The sequence below is a fragment of the Acinonyx jubatus genome, chromosome C2, assembly GCF_027475565.1.
Source record: "Acinonyx jubatus isolate Ajub_Pintada_27869175 chromosome C2, VMU_Ajub_asm_v1.0, whole genome shotgun sequence".
Taxonomy (NCBI): domain Eukaryota; kingdom Metazoa; phylum Chordata; class Mammalia; order Carnivora; family Felidae; genus Acinonyx; species Acinonyx jubatus.
Window position 1 is genome coordinate 54,562,112 of NC_069384.1, and position 14,490 is coordinate 54,576,601.

General features: G+C 33.3%; 1 protein-coding gene across 3 annotated transcripts in view; it reads right to left on the minus strand.

Moving 5' to 3' along the window:
* Positions 1–2,418: 2,418 nt before the first annotated feature.
* Positions 2,419–14,490, minus strand: part of CIP2A (cellular inhibitor of PP2A) — a 35,661-nt gene continuing 23,589 nt past the window's right edge. For 2 of the 3 annotated variants that reach the window (XM_015069178.3, XM_027077681.2), the window contains 8 exons: positions 13,977–14,172; positions 13,194–13,268; positions 12,987–13,097; positions 10,484–10,680; positions 8,207–8,320; positions 7,879–7,961; positions 7,000–7,139; positions 2,419–5,999 (listed from right to left, as the gene is read on the minus strand). In XM_015069178.3, the coding sequence (XP_014924664.1) occupies positions 5,829–5,999; positions 7,000–7,139; positions 7,879–7,961; positions 8,207–8,320; positions 10,484–10,680; positions 12,987–13,097; positions 13,194–13,268; positions 13,977–14,172 (1,087 nt within the window). In that variant the 3' untranslated portion in view covers positions 2,419–5,828. Of the gene's footprint in view, positions 6,000–6,999; positions 7,195–7,878; positions 7,962–8,206; positions 8,321–10,483; positions 10,681–12,986; positions 13,098–13,193; positions 13,269–13,976; positions 14,173–14,490 lie in introns of those variants that run through there. The other variant, XM_053220813.1, reaches the window with a different exon arrangement.

Consider the following 14,490-nt stretch of genomic DNA (forward strand, 5'->3'; position numbering starts at 1 on the left):
AACAAATTCAAATAATTTCACTACTGAAAGGCAACCAGTTTATCATTTATATTTATACATACCAATATATCTTAAAGATATGCAGATATATGAATCATTACTTAGTCTGGTTTTATGCTTTTTCCAGGATCTCTTTCCATGTGCCTACACATTATTTTTTTCAAAAGGCTGTTATTTTATTGAATGTATTTTACACTGTATACATGGGTTGCTTCCAATTTTGTTTTTCAAGTGTCAAAATGCACATTCTAAATCTTGTTGAATATCCTTAAATTCCTAGAAGTGCAATTGTCCATAATACATGTTTATTTATTTAAAAAAATTATTTATTATTTTTGAGAGTGAGCGGAAAAGGGGCAGAGGTGGGTTGGGAAGAGAGGATCTGAAGTGTGCTCTGTGCTGACAGCAGAGAGCCTGACATAGGGCTTGAACTCACAAACTGTGAGATCATGACCTGGGACAACGCTGGACGTTTAACCGACTGAGCCACCCAGGTGCCCCTCCAGTACATGTTTATTTTTTAATCACGTATCTGTTTGTGTTTGACTCTCCGGGCTTCTTTTCTGAAAATGTAATATAAAGTTTAAATCTTTTTGAAACACAAGGGGTCTGGGTTTACTGTTCTTTAAGAATCCTTTCAGCTCTAACATGCTGATTAACTGTGGGTTTTATACAAATTAGTTTGTTGTAGTTAATACTAGTTTTTATTTGTGGGTAAATGAAATCCTGCCTAATTGAACGTGAAGTGTTGTCTTTTCCTAGGGTAATCATAAGCCTTTTTATTTGAAGTTTGAGAAAAGCATAAGGCCACTCTAATACATTGTATCTTTTGGCTCTTTGAGATTAGTGAGATGAAATATAATTCTTGGAATAGTGCAGATAATGCAATGGAGAGGCAGAATCATGTTCACTACTAAATCCCTGCCAAATGCTCAGCTACTTAGTGGAAAATTAGTTTTTAATAACATAATGAAACTGTAACCCAACCTACTCTATTGACTTTGAAAATGTCACTTTCTGTGCAGCACTGGCTAGACCTTACGTAAAAAGCCCTTTGCTGTATATTCTAAGAATTATCCATCGTCTTTAAAGATACCAAGAGCATATAAACACTGGGTCCTTGGAGAATTAACTAAAAATGTGCGTTTACTTGAGAGGAAAGTTACTTTGCCTCACATCTAATGACCTTTACAATGGGCTATTTTAACGTGAAGAAAAGCTGGTTTCTGAGAAGTATGGTACCTCTCATTCCTGGTGATAATTAAGTTTTCTTGGGGTATTTTCAAATGGTTAGATGAACAAAAGCATAAACAAAACAAGCCTCATGACAGGCATGACAGGAAGAAAGTCAATTAGCTACAAAGTGCTGAACAGAGCAAGATTTTTTTAAGATTTCAAAGTGATTTGCAGATTCAAAGAAACCCATAATTTTTGTTTCCCCTAAATGTACGGATTACGAAGCATACAATTTCAAGTACTTATCAGGTTCATTATGTACATTATAAAAAAATTAACCATTTACCTTTCAAAGGCATAGGTCACATTTTCATGTGTTCATTTTTAAAAATTAGTTATTTTGAATGTTAAAGTGAATGCAGAAAATACACAATTTGTTTCTTAATCCAAAAGACTTATCATTATGGGTAATATGCATTGAGTATTTACCGGTGATCATGGAGAGAACCAAGGCAAGTGAACAATATTAGGGGGTTTGGGAAGGAAAATACTATCCAAAGGGCCCTGTGGTTAAAAAAAAAAAATTCCACATGCCTAACATACCTATTATTTATTTTCTTAAACTACAGAAAGCAAATCTCAAATTCTTGGCTTATGAGAAGATGCACACACAAAAAGTACACATTCTGTTAAGTGTAAACCTGTAAGTACTATATTTTAGTTTTGTCAGTGATGTAATAGATGATGTAATTTTGATTGCTTTTCCCAGTATATTACAATATTACCAAAATGTCCAATTTTTTTCTATTAGAAAGTAAAACAAGTTAAAAAATGTGGCAACCATCAGAGTAACTTATAACGTATTCAAGGCAAGAATTATCAGTGGATGCTGAGATTTGTAGGTGAAAGGTATAAGAAATAGGGTACTTGCAGTATCTCCCCACAAATTACTAATTATTTCAAAGTGTGTAAACAGGTAAATATATTATGATGTTGAGAGCCAGATATATTTCCATATAATCATTTAGAGGAAAAATTATAACATTGTTTTGGGCACTAATGATACAGATATATGTCATCTATAGCATAAAAGAAGAGGAGAGGATAAGAAGACCAATGCAGTTGCAGGTTTTCTCCAATTTTATACTAAGTAGTACAATATTAACTCCAAGCAGACTGTGAAAGTTAAGGACTTAATTGTCAAGATAGATTAAAAAAAAAAAAAAGCAAGACTCAACTATGTATTGTCTACAATCATAAGTTTTATATATAATGATACAGGTTAAAAGTAAATGGATACAAAAACATATACCAGACCAACAGAAAACATTAAAAGGGTGGAGTGGCTATATTCATATCAAATAAAATAGACCTCAGACCTTAAGCCTAAGTTTACCAAAGATAAAGAGACACAATAGCAAAGTTTTGACAGTTTTGTAAGTAAAGTTTTATTAGAACACAGTTCTATATGCCTATTCTAAATGCCTATTTATTTACCTGCTGTCTATGGCTGCTTTCTTGCTACAGTCACAGAACTGGGTAGTTGTGATAGAGACCATATGTCTCACAAAGCCTAAAATACTATCTGGTCCTTTACAGAAAATGTTTGCTGACTCCTATAAAGTAATTAAGTCACAAACAAGGTATGTGTTTGATTCATCAGTAGGTAAATCAGAAGCAAGGCTGTAAACACAATTCATAACTATTTGAAAAGAGGAAAAGAAGTTAAAATAAGGTTATGAGATTTAGAGAATATACCTTGATTAGACGTACTTTAACACCTGTGCATGAGCCTTGGGTAGAAGTTGAAAGTCAAACATTTTCATTTAACCAACAGTCTTAAGACAGTCTCATTACATCCTTAACATAAATAACTAGTCTTTATAACAAGTAGAAACAACTAAAAGGACATTAATCTGACAATCTACCCTCAAAACACAGGATTAAGTTTTAATGAGTATTTGGTTTTGCCCTGACATTAGGCAGTTTAGTATAAATTTCAATCAGCCAAATTTTAAGAGAAGCTCATATCTGTTCAAGTGGCAAATGTAAATGGCAAAAAGAACTGTGTAATGTACACTTGGACAAACTCTTCATAGCAAATTTTTTTAAGAGAATTTGAGTAATTCTATGATAAGGATGCATTTATTTAGTTTTATTTTCTCTACTATGAAGTGGTCATATATACACAGAAATCATTTGTAAAACTCTGGTAGTGGCTCAAACTTGCTTAAACTAAAATTTTTTAAAACACACACACACACACACACACACACACACACACACACACACACACAATTTTAATCTGAGGTATGGACCTAAAAAGAAAAAAAAAAAAGAGAAAAAGTACTTAACATACTAAGGTTAAGAAAAATAATAGCAACAATATGAAAGATGCTACAAGAGAGAGAAAGACTAGGATAAACAGAAGAAATGAAGTGGGTGATGATTAGTATTCACCTTTAAAGCTGAAGTACAATTTTTTCTCTTTAGAGAAAAAAGATAAGGAATAACTCATTAAAATTGTTGTGTTAAAAAAAGGTTACTAAAAAATACATGGACTCTCTGTCTATATAGATCTTTAAGAATAGGCAAATTGAGTGGCTTAAGTAAATGCACACTTGGAAAAATGGACTAGATCTGAACCATCCAGCAGTATGGCAGTTAAAATTTTAATTCTTCAGTTGCACTACCCTTATTTTAAGTGCTCAAAAATCACATGTGGCAGGGGCACTTGGGTGGCTCAGTCAGTTAAGCTTCCAACTTAGGCTCAGGTCATGATCTCATGGTTTGGGAGTTTGAGCCCCGTGTCGGGCTCTGTGCTGACAGCTCAGAGCCTGGAGCCTGCTTCAGATTCTTTCTCCCTCTGTCTCTGCCACTCCTCCATTTGTGCTCTGTCTCTCTCTCTCAAAAATAAACATTAAAAAAAATTTAAAAACAATCACATGTGCCTAAAGGCTATGATACTGGACAGTGTATAGAACATTTACATCATTATAAAAAGTTCTATTGGGCAGTACTGGGCTAGGCTCAGTGTCTTAAAAGTGTCTAAAGCGTAAAGATAGTTTGATTTTCCCTAGAGGTTTGGTTTGTTTATTTATTTTATTTATTTTTTTATTATGTTTCTTTTATTTTTGAGAGGCAGAGAGAGACAGAGCATGAGTGGGGGAGGGGCAGAGAGGCAGGCTCCAGGCTCTGAGCTGTCAGCACAGAGCCTGACACAGGGCTTGAACTCACGAACTGTGAGATCATGACATGAGCTAAAGTCAGATGCTTAACTGACTGAGCCACCCAGGCACCCCTGGTTTATTTATTTTATAGAATTTTCTCTTTTATTTTACAAAGCCTTTTATTCTTCAGTCATATTTATCCATTTAAACACTTTTTCATGTAAAATTGAAACTGCATGCAATTTCAAGAGAGAAACAGAATGTACCCCTTATAAAACAACAATCTAAAATGTGTTACTCTGTACAATGCTGTTTTTAAAATCTGCAGAACTATACAAAATGTATCCAAGTATGTAAAACTATTATAGTTTGACACTTAATGTAATTAGCAAATTATGAAAATATATTTAATTTCTAAAGATAATTTCAGGTATATTATGGTTGAAAAATAGAAGTAAATATAAGTTCACTTAAGTCACAGGAAGATATAAATAGGGAAGAAAACACTAAGCAAAATTAATGGTTATAAAAAGTAGCAATAAAAATCAACCAAAATACCGATATAAAAACTCTTCTGTTTTAAACACCACTTAGAACATTTGATTCAAATGAAGAGTACTGAAAAAATCCCTTTGTATTAAAGAAATAAATGTATAAGGATATTTAAACTATGCCTTAAAATTAAATGGCCAAATTAAAAACTATTTCAATGAAAGGCAATATATTAAATGCAACTGACATTAGAATCAACAACAAATAACAGATTTCTGAATATGTAGCAAGGGTGGAATCCAAGTTATCCTTATGTAAATCAAAAGAAATTCATAATTGATTGGAAATGATATGGGCATACCAACATAGTACATTTTAAAAAGATTAAAAATTAAGGCTATTCATAATTGTACAAACTATAGTGTTTTTTATGTGACAATGTATTCATTTAACACATCAGATATTTTCTAATTTTCATACATTATTTTTGTAACTATTCATTATATTTTTTTCAAATTTAGAACTAATACCATATATCATACTGTATTTTAAATGCAGTAACAAAATTATTTTAAATTCACTGAATTTTCTTTTGTGCTATTTAGAAAAAAATTTCCCTGGCAATAACATGCCTTCTCTTTTTATACTAGTAATTGTATTTTCAATTTATTAATCTTTAGGATTGTTAAATCAAGAAAGTTTGATTTAAAATCTAATTACAAATGAGAATAAATTAAAAATCAGAAGGAAAATGGAAAAACTTTACAAAAACAATAATGGAGGTCAAGAAAAATATTCTAATATAAGAATGAAAGATAGCTTTAAGCAATAAAAGCCAGAAACAGAAAGTAAAACTTTTAAGACCAAATAAAAATATTTATCAGATCACATTCTTTACTAAATTAATAATTAGACAATAATCTACTACTGTTCTGGGGTCACAAATTACCTTCTCTACCACACCTCCCCAGGAAGATAAATACATAACTTCTATATGCTGAGATTCACAGTTTCTGGACTTATTTTCCCACCACTTAAACTGTGGATCATTGCGATCATATGAGAGTGTTTGTTCAACTCCTCTTGCTGAAGTTTCACCAGCGACTCCTTCTCTTCCAAACGACCTTCTAATTGGGCCTTTTGAACCTCTAGGGAGGAAGCCTAAAGAATTGAGGAAAAGGGGAAGATTTGAGGAAAACAACTTAGCATGTCTTCCCTTCACAGGTATCTTAAGATGTTCTAATTTTCATTTGTAAAACAACCATGTCAAAAGACACATTACAAATATGTACTACATTTAGTTAAATTATATGGTAAGTTTAAGATAAGGAATTATTAATAATACAGATTGGAAAAACACATTCAATGTATCTTTTTAAGTCAATATTAGCAGCTGAAATTTTGCAGAAAATATTACACATTACAATTTGGAATCACTATTAAGATAACCACATTAAAAGAGAACCAGGAAATTGGTAAATGTGGCATTAAATTTTATGCCTCTTCTGTCATTTGTGCTCTGTGGTTGTTCAAATGGTCATTCAATCCTAGTCCTCATCTTCCTGGTAGCAGATGGGCCAGAAAGCACTATTCACAGCTACCACACATAAACAACCAGGACAAGGTGGAATGAGACTAGACCAGATTCAGAATACTGCATATGTCTACTGTTCCACTTAGCTTTGTGACTGACCTTGAGCAAGTAACTCAAGACTCACTTTAATTTGTAGGTTTAAAATACTTATTGATACTTATATATTAATATATGTGTTAGGAGGATTCAGAAAAATGTTTCAAGGGGTCCTTTGCAAATTATAAAGTTCTGAACAAATATGAACTACTCCTAAAAGAACAGAGATGCAGCCATATACAATTATACATGTGGATGTATTTGGCATCCAGAACTGGGAATCCCTTTAGGTATTCTTTGCCTACTTAAAAGGAGTTAAGTGCTGGCACAGAATATATATTTAATAAAGTTTTGGTGATTTTAGGAAATCACCTTTCACATTGTGAAGAGAGTCTTTATAATAAAACAATTGTCAATTTTGAGATTATAGTATCTTCTAAATACAATTACTAAGTAGAACTTTAATTTACCCAAATTCATCTTTTTCACAAAATCAGACTTATTATAAATGAGAACTCAACAGATTCTTACCTTAATGCTCAATTCTTTTCTTATCTGTTCTGTTCTGTTTAATTCTTTTCTAAGGATATCAATGGTTTCTTCCTTATCTTCCCTTTCTTTTTGCAAAACTTTAATCTTTTCTTCTTGTACTTTTGTTTTTTGTTGCATATCTTAAAAACAAACAGAGTCAGCTATATGCCCAGAAGTCCTATAACTGATGTTACCCTGAAAAAGTTTATTAGGCAGTAGGTAATTAGGGCAAAAAAATGACAACTAGGAAGATGAGGAAATATCTTGCTGGAAATAAAAGTTTTACAGTATTTGATTAATAAAAAACACCACCTAACTCTTCCCCTATGCCAGTATTAAACAAAAAATGCCAAATCTCCATGTCTTTCCCTTTTCCTCTGTTCCTATTATATATATATATACATATAGTAATGAGGGGAAAGACAAACCTTAGACCTCAAAGGTTAGAAGAGAGATGGAGAAAAGTATGAAAATTATATAGGCAGATGTCTGTATTCTAAGGCAAGTGAGTTAGAACAAAAATGTTTTTTTGTGGATTTCAGAGCTACTACTATTGAGAAGCTGGTAACTAAAAATTACCTAGCACTGCCACCTGCTGTTACATTCTTTTAAAACTCATTTTAAAAAGAATCCTTTCCTTAACTCCCAGATTAAAAAAAATATATATTGCCTTTTCAATTTAATCAGTCTAACTAAACTGCTCTGTAAAATGTTATGGCAAGAAAAGGGGAGCTGTTTAAAATGTGATTTAATGTTTAAAACAATGAGAGAAGTCGAAAATAATGAAAAAGCAAAATAAAAACCATTCATGCTTTGATTTTTCTTCCAACACAAGATATGTTAAAATATAGACAATTTATTAAATAAGAAGCTACTTACTTGCTAGCTTACATTCTCTGTCTACTAGTTGGTTCTGTACTTCTTTTCTCTGTTCTTCTTTCTCTATTAATTGGGCAATAGTCCTGAAGTTATAAAAATATAGAAGAAAACATCAAGGAAACATTTCATTTCTTTTTCTCTCCAAAAAGTATTTTATGAGACAGTTAATAAGAATAATAATCACCTTCACATTTTGCCAAAAATGTATTTTATATCTAAAATAAGTTATAATTCTATTAATTTATCTGTAAAAATAATGTTCTATATAAAGGGAATCATTGTTTTTGAAAAATCCAAAATAATTAGAATTAAGAACTAGGGATTTTACTTTTCATTTTGTTGCTTGAATGACTCATTCAACTTTTTCACTGTCTCAATTTGTTTATTTAGAGAATCACATGTGATCTGTAAATCTTTATTCTTCTTTTCGGTGGTTTCATTCCTGAAAAGACAAGATGAGTTGATATTTTTATGGAGGAAAACATATGATGAGGAAAACACTGTGTGTCCTTTTATTATTTCTTCAAATCAAACTGCATACACTGAAGGAAAGATGAGGAATGTTATGAACAAGCAAGACACGAAGAAAGAATAGTAACTCAAAAAGATATTAAAGATATGTTTTGGGCGATGTTGGAGGTAATATTTACTATGAAAAGAAAATATGCAGGGCATTTACCTCATATTTATGGATATAGAGCTTTATTTTACAGATAACATTGCCTTACATAATTTGCTATATAGTTATCTTTATAGTTAGGTCCAGAAATTTTTTAAAAACTTCTCTAAAACGATGAAGTCTATTAAAACATAAAACTTAAGTCTGCCATCATTAGCCTCTTGGGCATAATATATGTTTAATTAAAAATGTCAAATTAACAAAGTGGTTGAGGACACAAAACTTCTCTGGTCTCTTTAGAGCTCTGCATCTAATAGTCCTGCTTATTTTACCTGCAAAGTAAACACAGAAATACTTTCTAAAGTGATACTTTGACACCCAAGTATCTTAAGTATAAAATGTCCTTTTCACGTCATTAAGTACAAACTAGTGGCACTGGGCAAATCTGGCCAGAAGTATTTTATTTGTCCCACACAGTTTTAAAATTTTGAATTTGGGGGCACCTGGGTGGCTAAGTCAATTAAGTGTCTGACTCCTGGTTTTGGCTCACATCATTATCTCACACTTCTTGAGTTCCAGCCGTGCTTCAGGCTCTGCACTCATAGCACAGAGCCTGCTCGGGATTTTCTCTCTCTCCCCCTCTCTCTCTGCCCATCCCCTGCTCATATACTCCATTTCTCTCCCAAAATAAGTAAACTTAAAAAAAATAAAATTCTAAATTTGAATGCCTTTAGGTAGTCTCTACCATTATAAATGATCTTTCCCCAGCCAGCTTCATTATTTGTTACCCATATGGCCCTTTAAGGCAGGAGTTTTACCTCTTGGCCCCTTACTCACTATCTGAACATCAGCAGTTCCTGGAAACCACGTATTTCTCTGGGACCACTGCTTACTTTTTCTCACACCCTGACTTAACAACAATAGTCCACTCTGTCAGGGCTGCCTAAAACAATCAAACTTTGGAGCAAGTTGTTGGGAGAAAATATCCCATTTGGGATATTTTAGCATCACAAATTTTCTAGATGCTATACATTTTCTACATTTCATTTTAGCTGATGGGCAAATGAGCACATGGACCTTGCAGAGTTAAAATTTTCTGTATCTCTGTATTAATAGCATAGACAAAACATTTTTTCAAATCTTACCAATCTTAAAATATAAGTTAAAACAAAGAACACATTAAGCAGAATGTTTTAATTTTTATTGTTTGGTAGAAAACACATAACTGTTCCTGGTCTTCCTTATATTTCAGAAGTTTTAAAACTGACCTAAAAGATAGAAAATTTCAACAGAGGAGGAAAACACAATCTCACATTTTGTTAGTGGGCATGTAAGTTATTGTAGCCTTTTTGGAAGGAAACTTGGCAATCCATCAAAAATTTGAAGACACATACCCTTTAACCAACAATTCACCTATAAGAATTTATTCCACATATATAGTCATACATATAAGTAAACCATATTCAACGACATTAAGAAGAAATGCTGACAACAAATTAAGCAATGATTTAAACACTAACATCCGAGTTTCCATGCTATTAGGCTGAATACTATGCAATATTCAACACATTTGATCTGCAGAAATGGCCCATTAAATGGTTCAACTTATTACAAACTGTGGTAACTATGTACTGTTTCAGACCCTAAGGATTTGTCAGACTCGACTTTGTCAGACAAAGCAGACTCAACTTGTTCTTGTGGTGCTAACATCTCAGATGACTAATGACTGCATGAACACATGAAAAAAGTACAGTCAACTGGAAAAAAAAACAAAGAGACCTGAATTGTTTCTGACTTGGACCCAGAGTTTGAGTAAGCAATACTTCATTTACCTGTGATGTAAGTTTCCTGCCAATTACTTAACTTATGGAATTATCAGAACATAGGAATGCTTACAAAAGGATTTTAGGACCACAGGAAAAAAAAATGCTGTGTGTTCATTCTAGATTCTAACTTTACACAGAAATATTTACTTTATTCATTTACCTCTGAACAAGTTCCATGTAGGATTTTGTGAGTATTTCATGTTCTTCAGCCACAGACTCTAATTTTCTATTATGTTGGAAGAGATGCTCAATATCACTCTGGGCTCTTTCTGATTCAACCTGTTGTGCCTTCAGCAACACACCAAGCTCTTCATTTTTTCTCTCAACTTCTCTCAACATACCAGCAAGTGTCCGTGCCTAAAAACAAACAAAACAGAACAGAGGCTTTTCTACCATGTATATAATATGCTCAGTTTCTACAATTTAAAAGGTTTACCAAATATCTAATAGGCTAGCATCTATTGGGTTATATAAAGTTTTATTAGTCACACATACTTATTATTTAACTAGTTCTAACAAATCTGACACTGTTATAGTTTTTTACTTAATAGATTGTTCTGACCAGAACAATCTTGGTATGGTCAGATTCACAGAAATGAACACAATTATAACAGCATGAAGGTACCTCTACACACATTACTCAATTAAAAGGGTAAGTGTGCTCCTTGGGGCTAGCCATCAACTCCAAACCATAAAATTTATACAAATCAGTTTTCTCCATTTTAGGTAGGAATTAAGAAAAAGATCTTAACCATATCACAGATGTTTAAGAAAACACTTAAAATCAGCACAGAGAATACAATCTAAATTTAATATGAAAGTATTTGTGACATGAAACATTAAAGAAACAGAAAACTAGAATGAGAAGTGAACTCTCCCCACCATTCATTAGCCTGAGAAATACTCTTATTTTGAAATGCCAGATAAAAACCTAAGCCCTTCTATATTTTTATGACAGTCTATAAAACAGTTAATACCCCATTATTATTTTTATAAGTCTTTCCAGTAAAATGAGTAAAACATTAAATTCTCCAATAAAATGCAAGACATGTTCAACAGATATAGAATGTAAGAATGCGCTATGGGAAGGGAGAGGACAAAATGATTTTAATATCACTAATTTTTTTGTTGGAATTTATGATAAATTCAACATGCTATTAGTCAAGACAAATGAATCTATGTCAAAAGAAAAGGAAAGCATATGGTTATATTTATTCATATTTTTAAAAATATCTGTACTTAAGACTGTAAAGGTATTCTATGTGTCATTGATTTTAATGCTTCTCTCAAAAGTCAAATGACTTTATTATAATTCATTACAAATGATATCAAACTGTTGAGATTCCATTTGTGTCTGTTAGGAAATTTCATACTACTGCAGTAAGTTCTTACTCCTAGTGATGCACACAGCACAATATCGAACTTTCTGAGCACCTGAGTATGGTGCTTGCTGGGGCCGGGAGATAAAACAGTCTCTGACATCAAGGATCGAGATGGGGTTATACAATTTTCACAAGTGTGGGAAGAAGAGGACCAGAGAAAGCTTCCTAAGAAATGGAGGTAAACTAAAACCTGAAGGATTATTAGGAGTTAGGCAGAGAAAGAGGAAAAGTGTTCCAGACATGGCAGAGCAAGTAAAAAGACAGGGAGACCTAAGAGTATGCCAAGTAACTGCAAAGTAACAGAACTGCGTAAGAAACTGCAAAGTAATCTAATATAGCTGACTGCAGAAAATGCACAGAAATGCCAGGAGATGCGGAATGAGTTAGAATCCTTGTGTGCCAAACTAAGGAATTTAAACTTTCTTCTGAGTAAAATGGATAGCTACTGCAGAGTATTTAACACAGAAGCAATAAAATCAGATTACAGCCTCAGGGCTCACTGTGGAGGAAGAAGGGAGAGTGGAACAAAATACAAGACAGATGACTTGGGATGCATGGGGAGGGTGGTTGAGAAGAGGGCTCCAGCCTGAAGGTAGAAAGTATAGGCTCTGCTATGTTTTCATATAAAAAAATGAAGGATTTGACCTGTAGCAAATAGTGGCAAGAACAGAGACAAGGCAGAAAAAAGTAATATTTAGAAGGTAGAATCAACTGGATTTGGTAAAGGACTCCTTACAGAAGGTAACTGTGTGACTTCCAGGTTTCTTGTCTGGAAAACCCTTCAGAACAACATACAAAAAAGAATAAATTTTTAAAAAGGTTGCTGAGTTCAGGACTGGTTATACAGAATGGGAAGTATTTGCTATTTTTTAAACAGAGCTATATAGGAAGCATTTACTACTGAGCAAAAAGGATCTTGGCTCAGCACATAAAATTGGCGGCATTAACATTCTGGTAATGACTGGAACCATAGACTACCTAATAACAGCAAAGGGCTTAGAACATAACATGGGGAAAAGCCAGTATTTTAGGGTTGAGTGGAGAAAAAGAAATTCATAAAGGATACAGAAAAAGAATATCCATTAATTCAGAAAGAAAACCAGAAATTGACGTTGTGACCAAAATTAAACAGGGGAGGGTTTCAAGATGGAGGGAATAGTCGTGTCAAATGCTGAGAACGGTTTACTTCAAATACAGGAACAAAAATAGAATCACAGTTTTGTACATGTACTACTTAATTTATTTTTCCACTTATCAGCTAGATCTTTGTATTGTCCACACCTCGGTCTCAGCTTGAGTTCTTTGGCAGCGGTACTGAGCAATCAGTCGATCAGCCTGGGCCAAGGCTAGAGCTTTTGCTTCCAAAAGATCTTGTAGCCTACTTTCTTTGGACTATAAGAAAACATACCATCAATCTTTATCACCTCCCAGAAAACACCTTTAATAAAGCTTAACAGTTACATATAGTTAAAACAAGCTTGTACTCACAGCTAATGTGGACAGTTTCATTTCATATACATCCATTATGTCAGATATTCTCACATCATTAATCTGATCCTTTACCTAAGTTTTAACAGTCAAAAATCAGAAAGCTTTCACATTCAACAAAATAAAAAAAATAAATGTCTGTGAAACTAAATCATTAAAATTTAATGAGTAACAATGTAAAAAAATACGAATGTCCTATCAGGTGGTTCACAAACATTTCACTAACCTGATTATTGCAGAAGAGTATCTGGGTAGGATTTGATATGCTTGTGGGATATATTTCTTAGATGGGAGGTAATAGAGGGGTAAGGGTGGGCTGCCCGGGGAAGACTAGGGGGAAAAATGATTGCTGTGCTAAAATGTTATAATTTTATGGCTAATGTTTTTCTTTCTTTCCAAACTTTCTAGAATATTGTTATTTTCATATTAAAAGAAAGGTTTCGGGATGCCTGGGTGGCTCAATCAGTTAAGCGTCTGACTTCGGCTCAGGTCATGATCTCATGGTTCGTGGTTCTGAGCCCCACATGGGGCTCTGTGCTGACAGCTTAGAGCCTGGAGCCTGCTTCAGATTCTGTGTCTCCCTCTCTCTCTCTGCCCCTCCCCTGCTCATGCTCTATTTCTGTCTCAAAAATAAATAAACGTTAAAAAAAAAAAAATTAAAAGATAAGTTTCATTGCTCAAATTTGCATCTAAAGTTGCTTAAATAAATATTATAATCAGGGCTGATATTTAGTTGGTATGTACCACGCAGAATCCCATTTATAACGGCTATTTGCCACTCACCACCATTCCAGCCTGTAGTTTCTCTATTAATTCCTCAATGTTCAATCCAGGAACTCTAGCTTTCAAAAGTGGAGGAGTTAAACATTTTACCGATCTTGGAACACTGTGATTTAATGATTGCAAGGGCATTCTCCTGGGCATGTGTTCTGTTTCCTGTTGTCTATAGGCATTGTTTGCTGCTATGCTTTCTCCAAGTCTGAATTGGAATCAAAAAGAAAAACAAATGATTACAAAAAATAGAGCAAAAGGCAAAGTTAGTATAGAATTAGGGAATCTCTAGAATGGATCTTTTTGGGAATATAAGCCTTCACATGTTTTTGAAATAATCTTGGAGTTTATGATGAAGCCAAATTTTGGAAAATATCCTAAAAATTTGCCAGAAGAAACTCTTTTCTAGTTACAACCCCTTATAATGACAATTCCACCTCTGGTTTGGAGGCACCTGAACTGGTCTTTGAGTGTGGATTAATTGTAAAAATTAAGTACAGTGATATTGCTATTGGTAAGAACATCC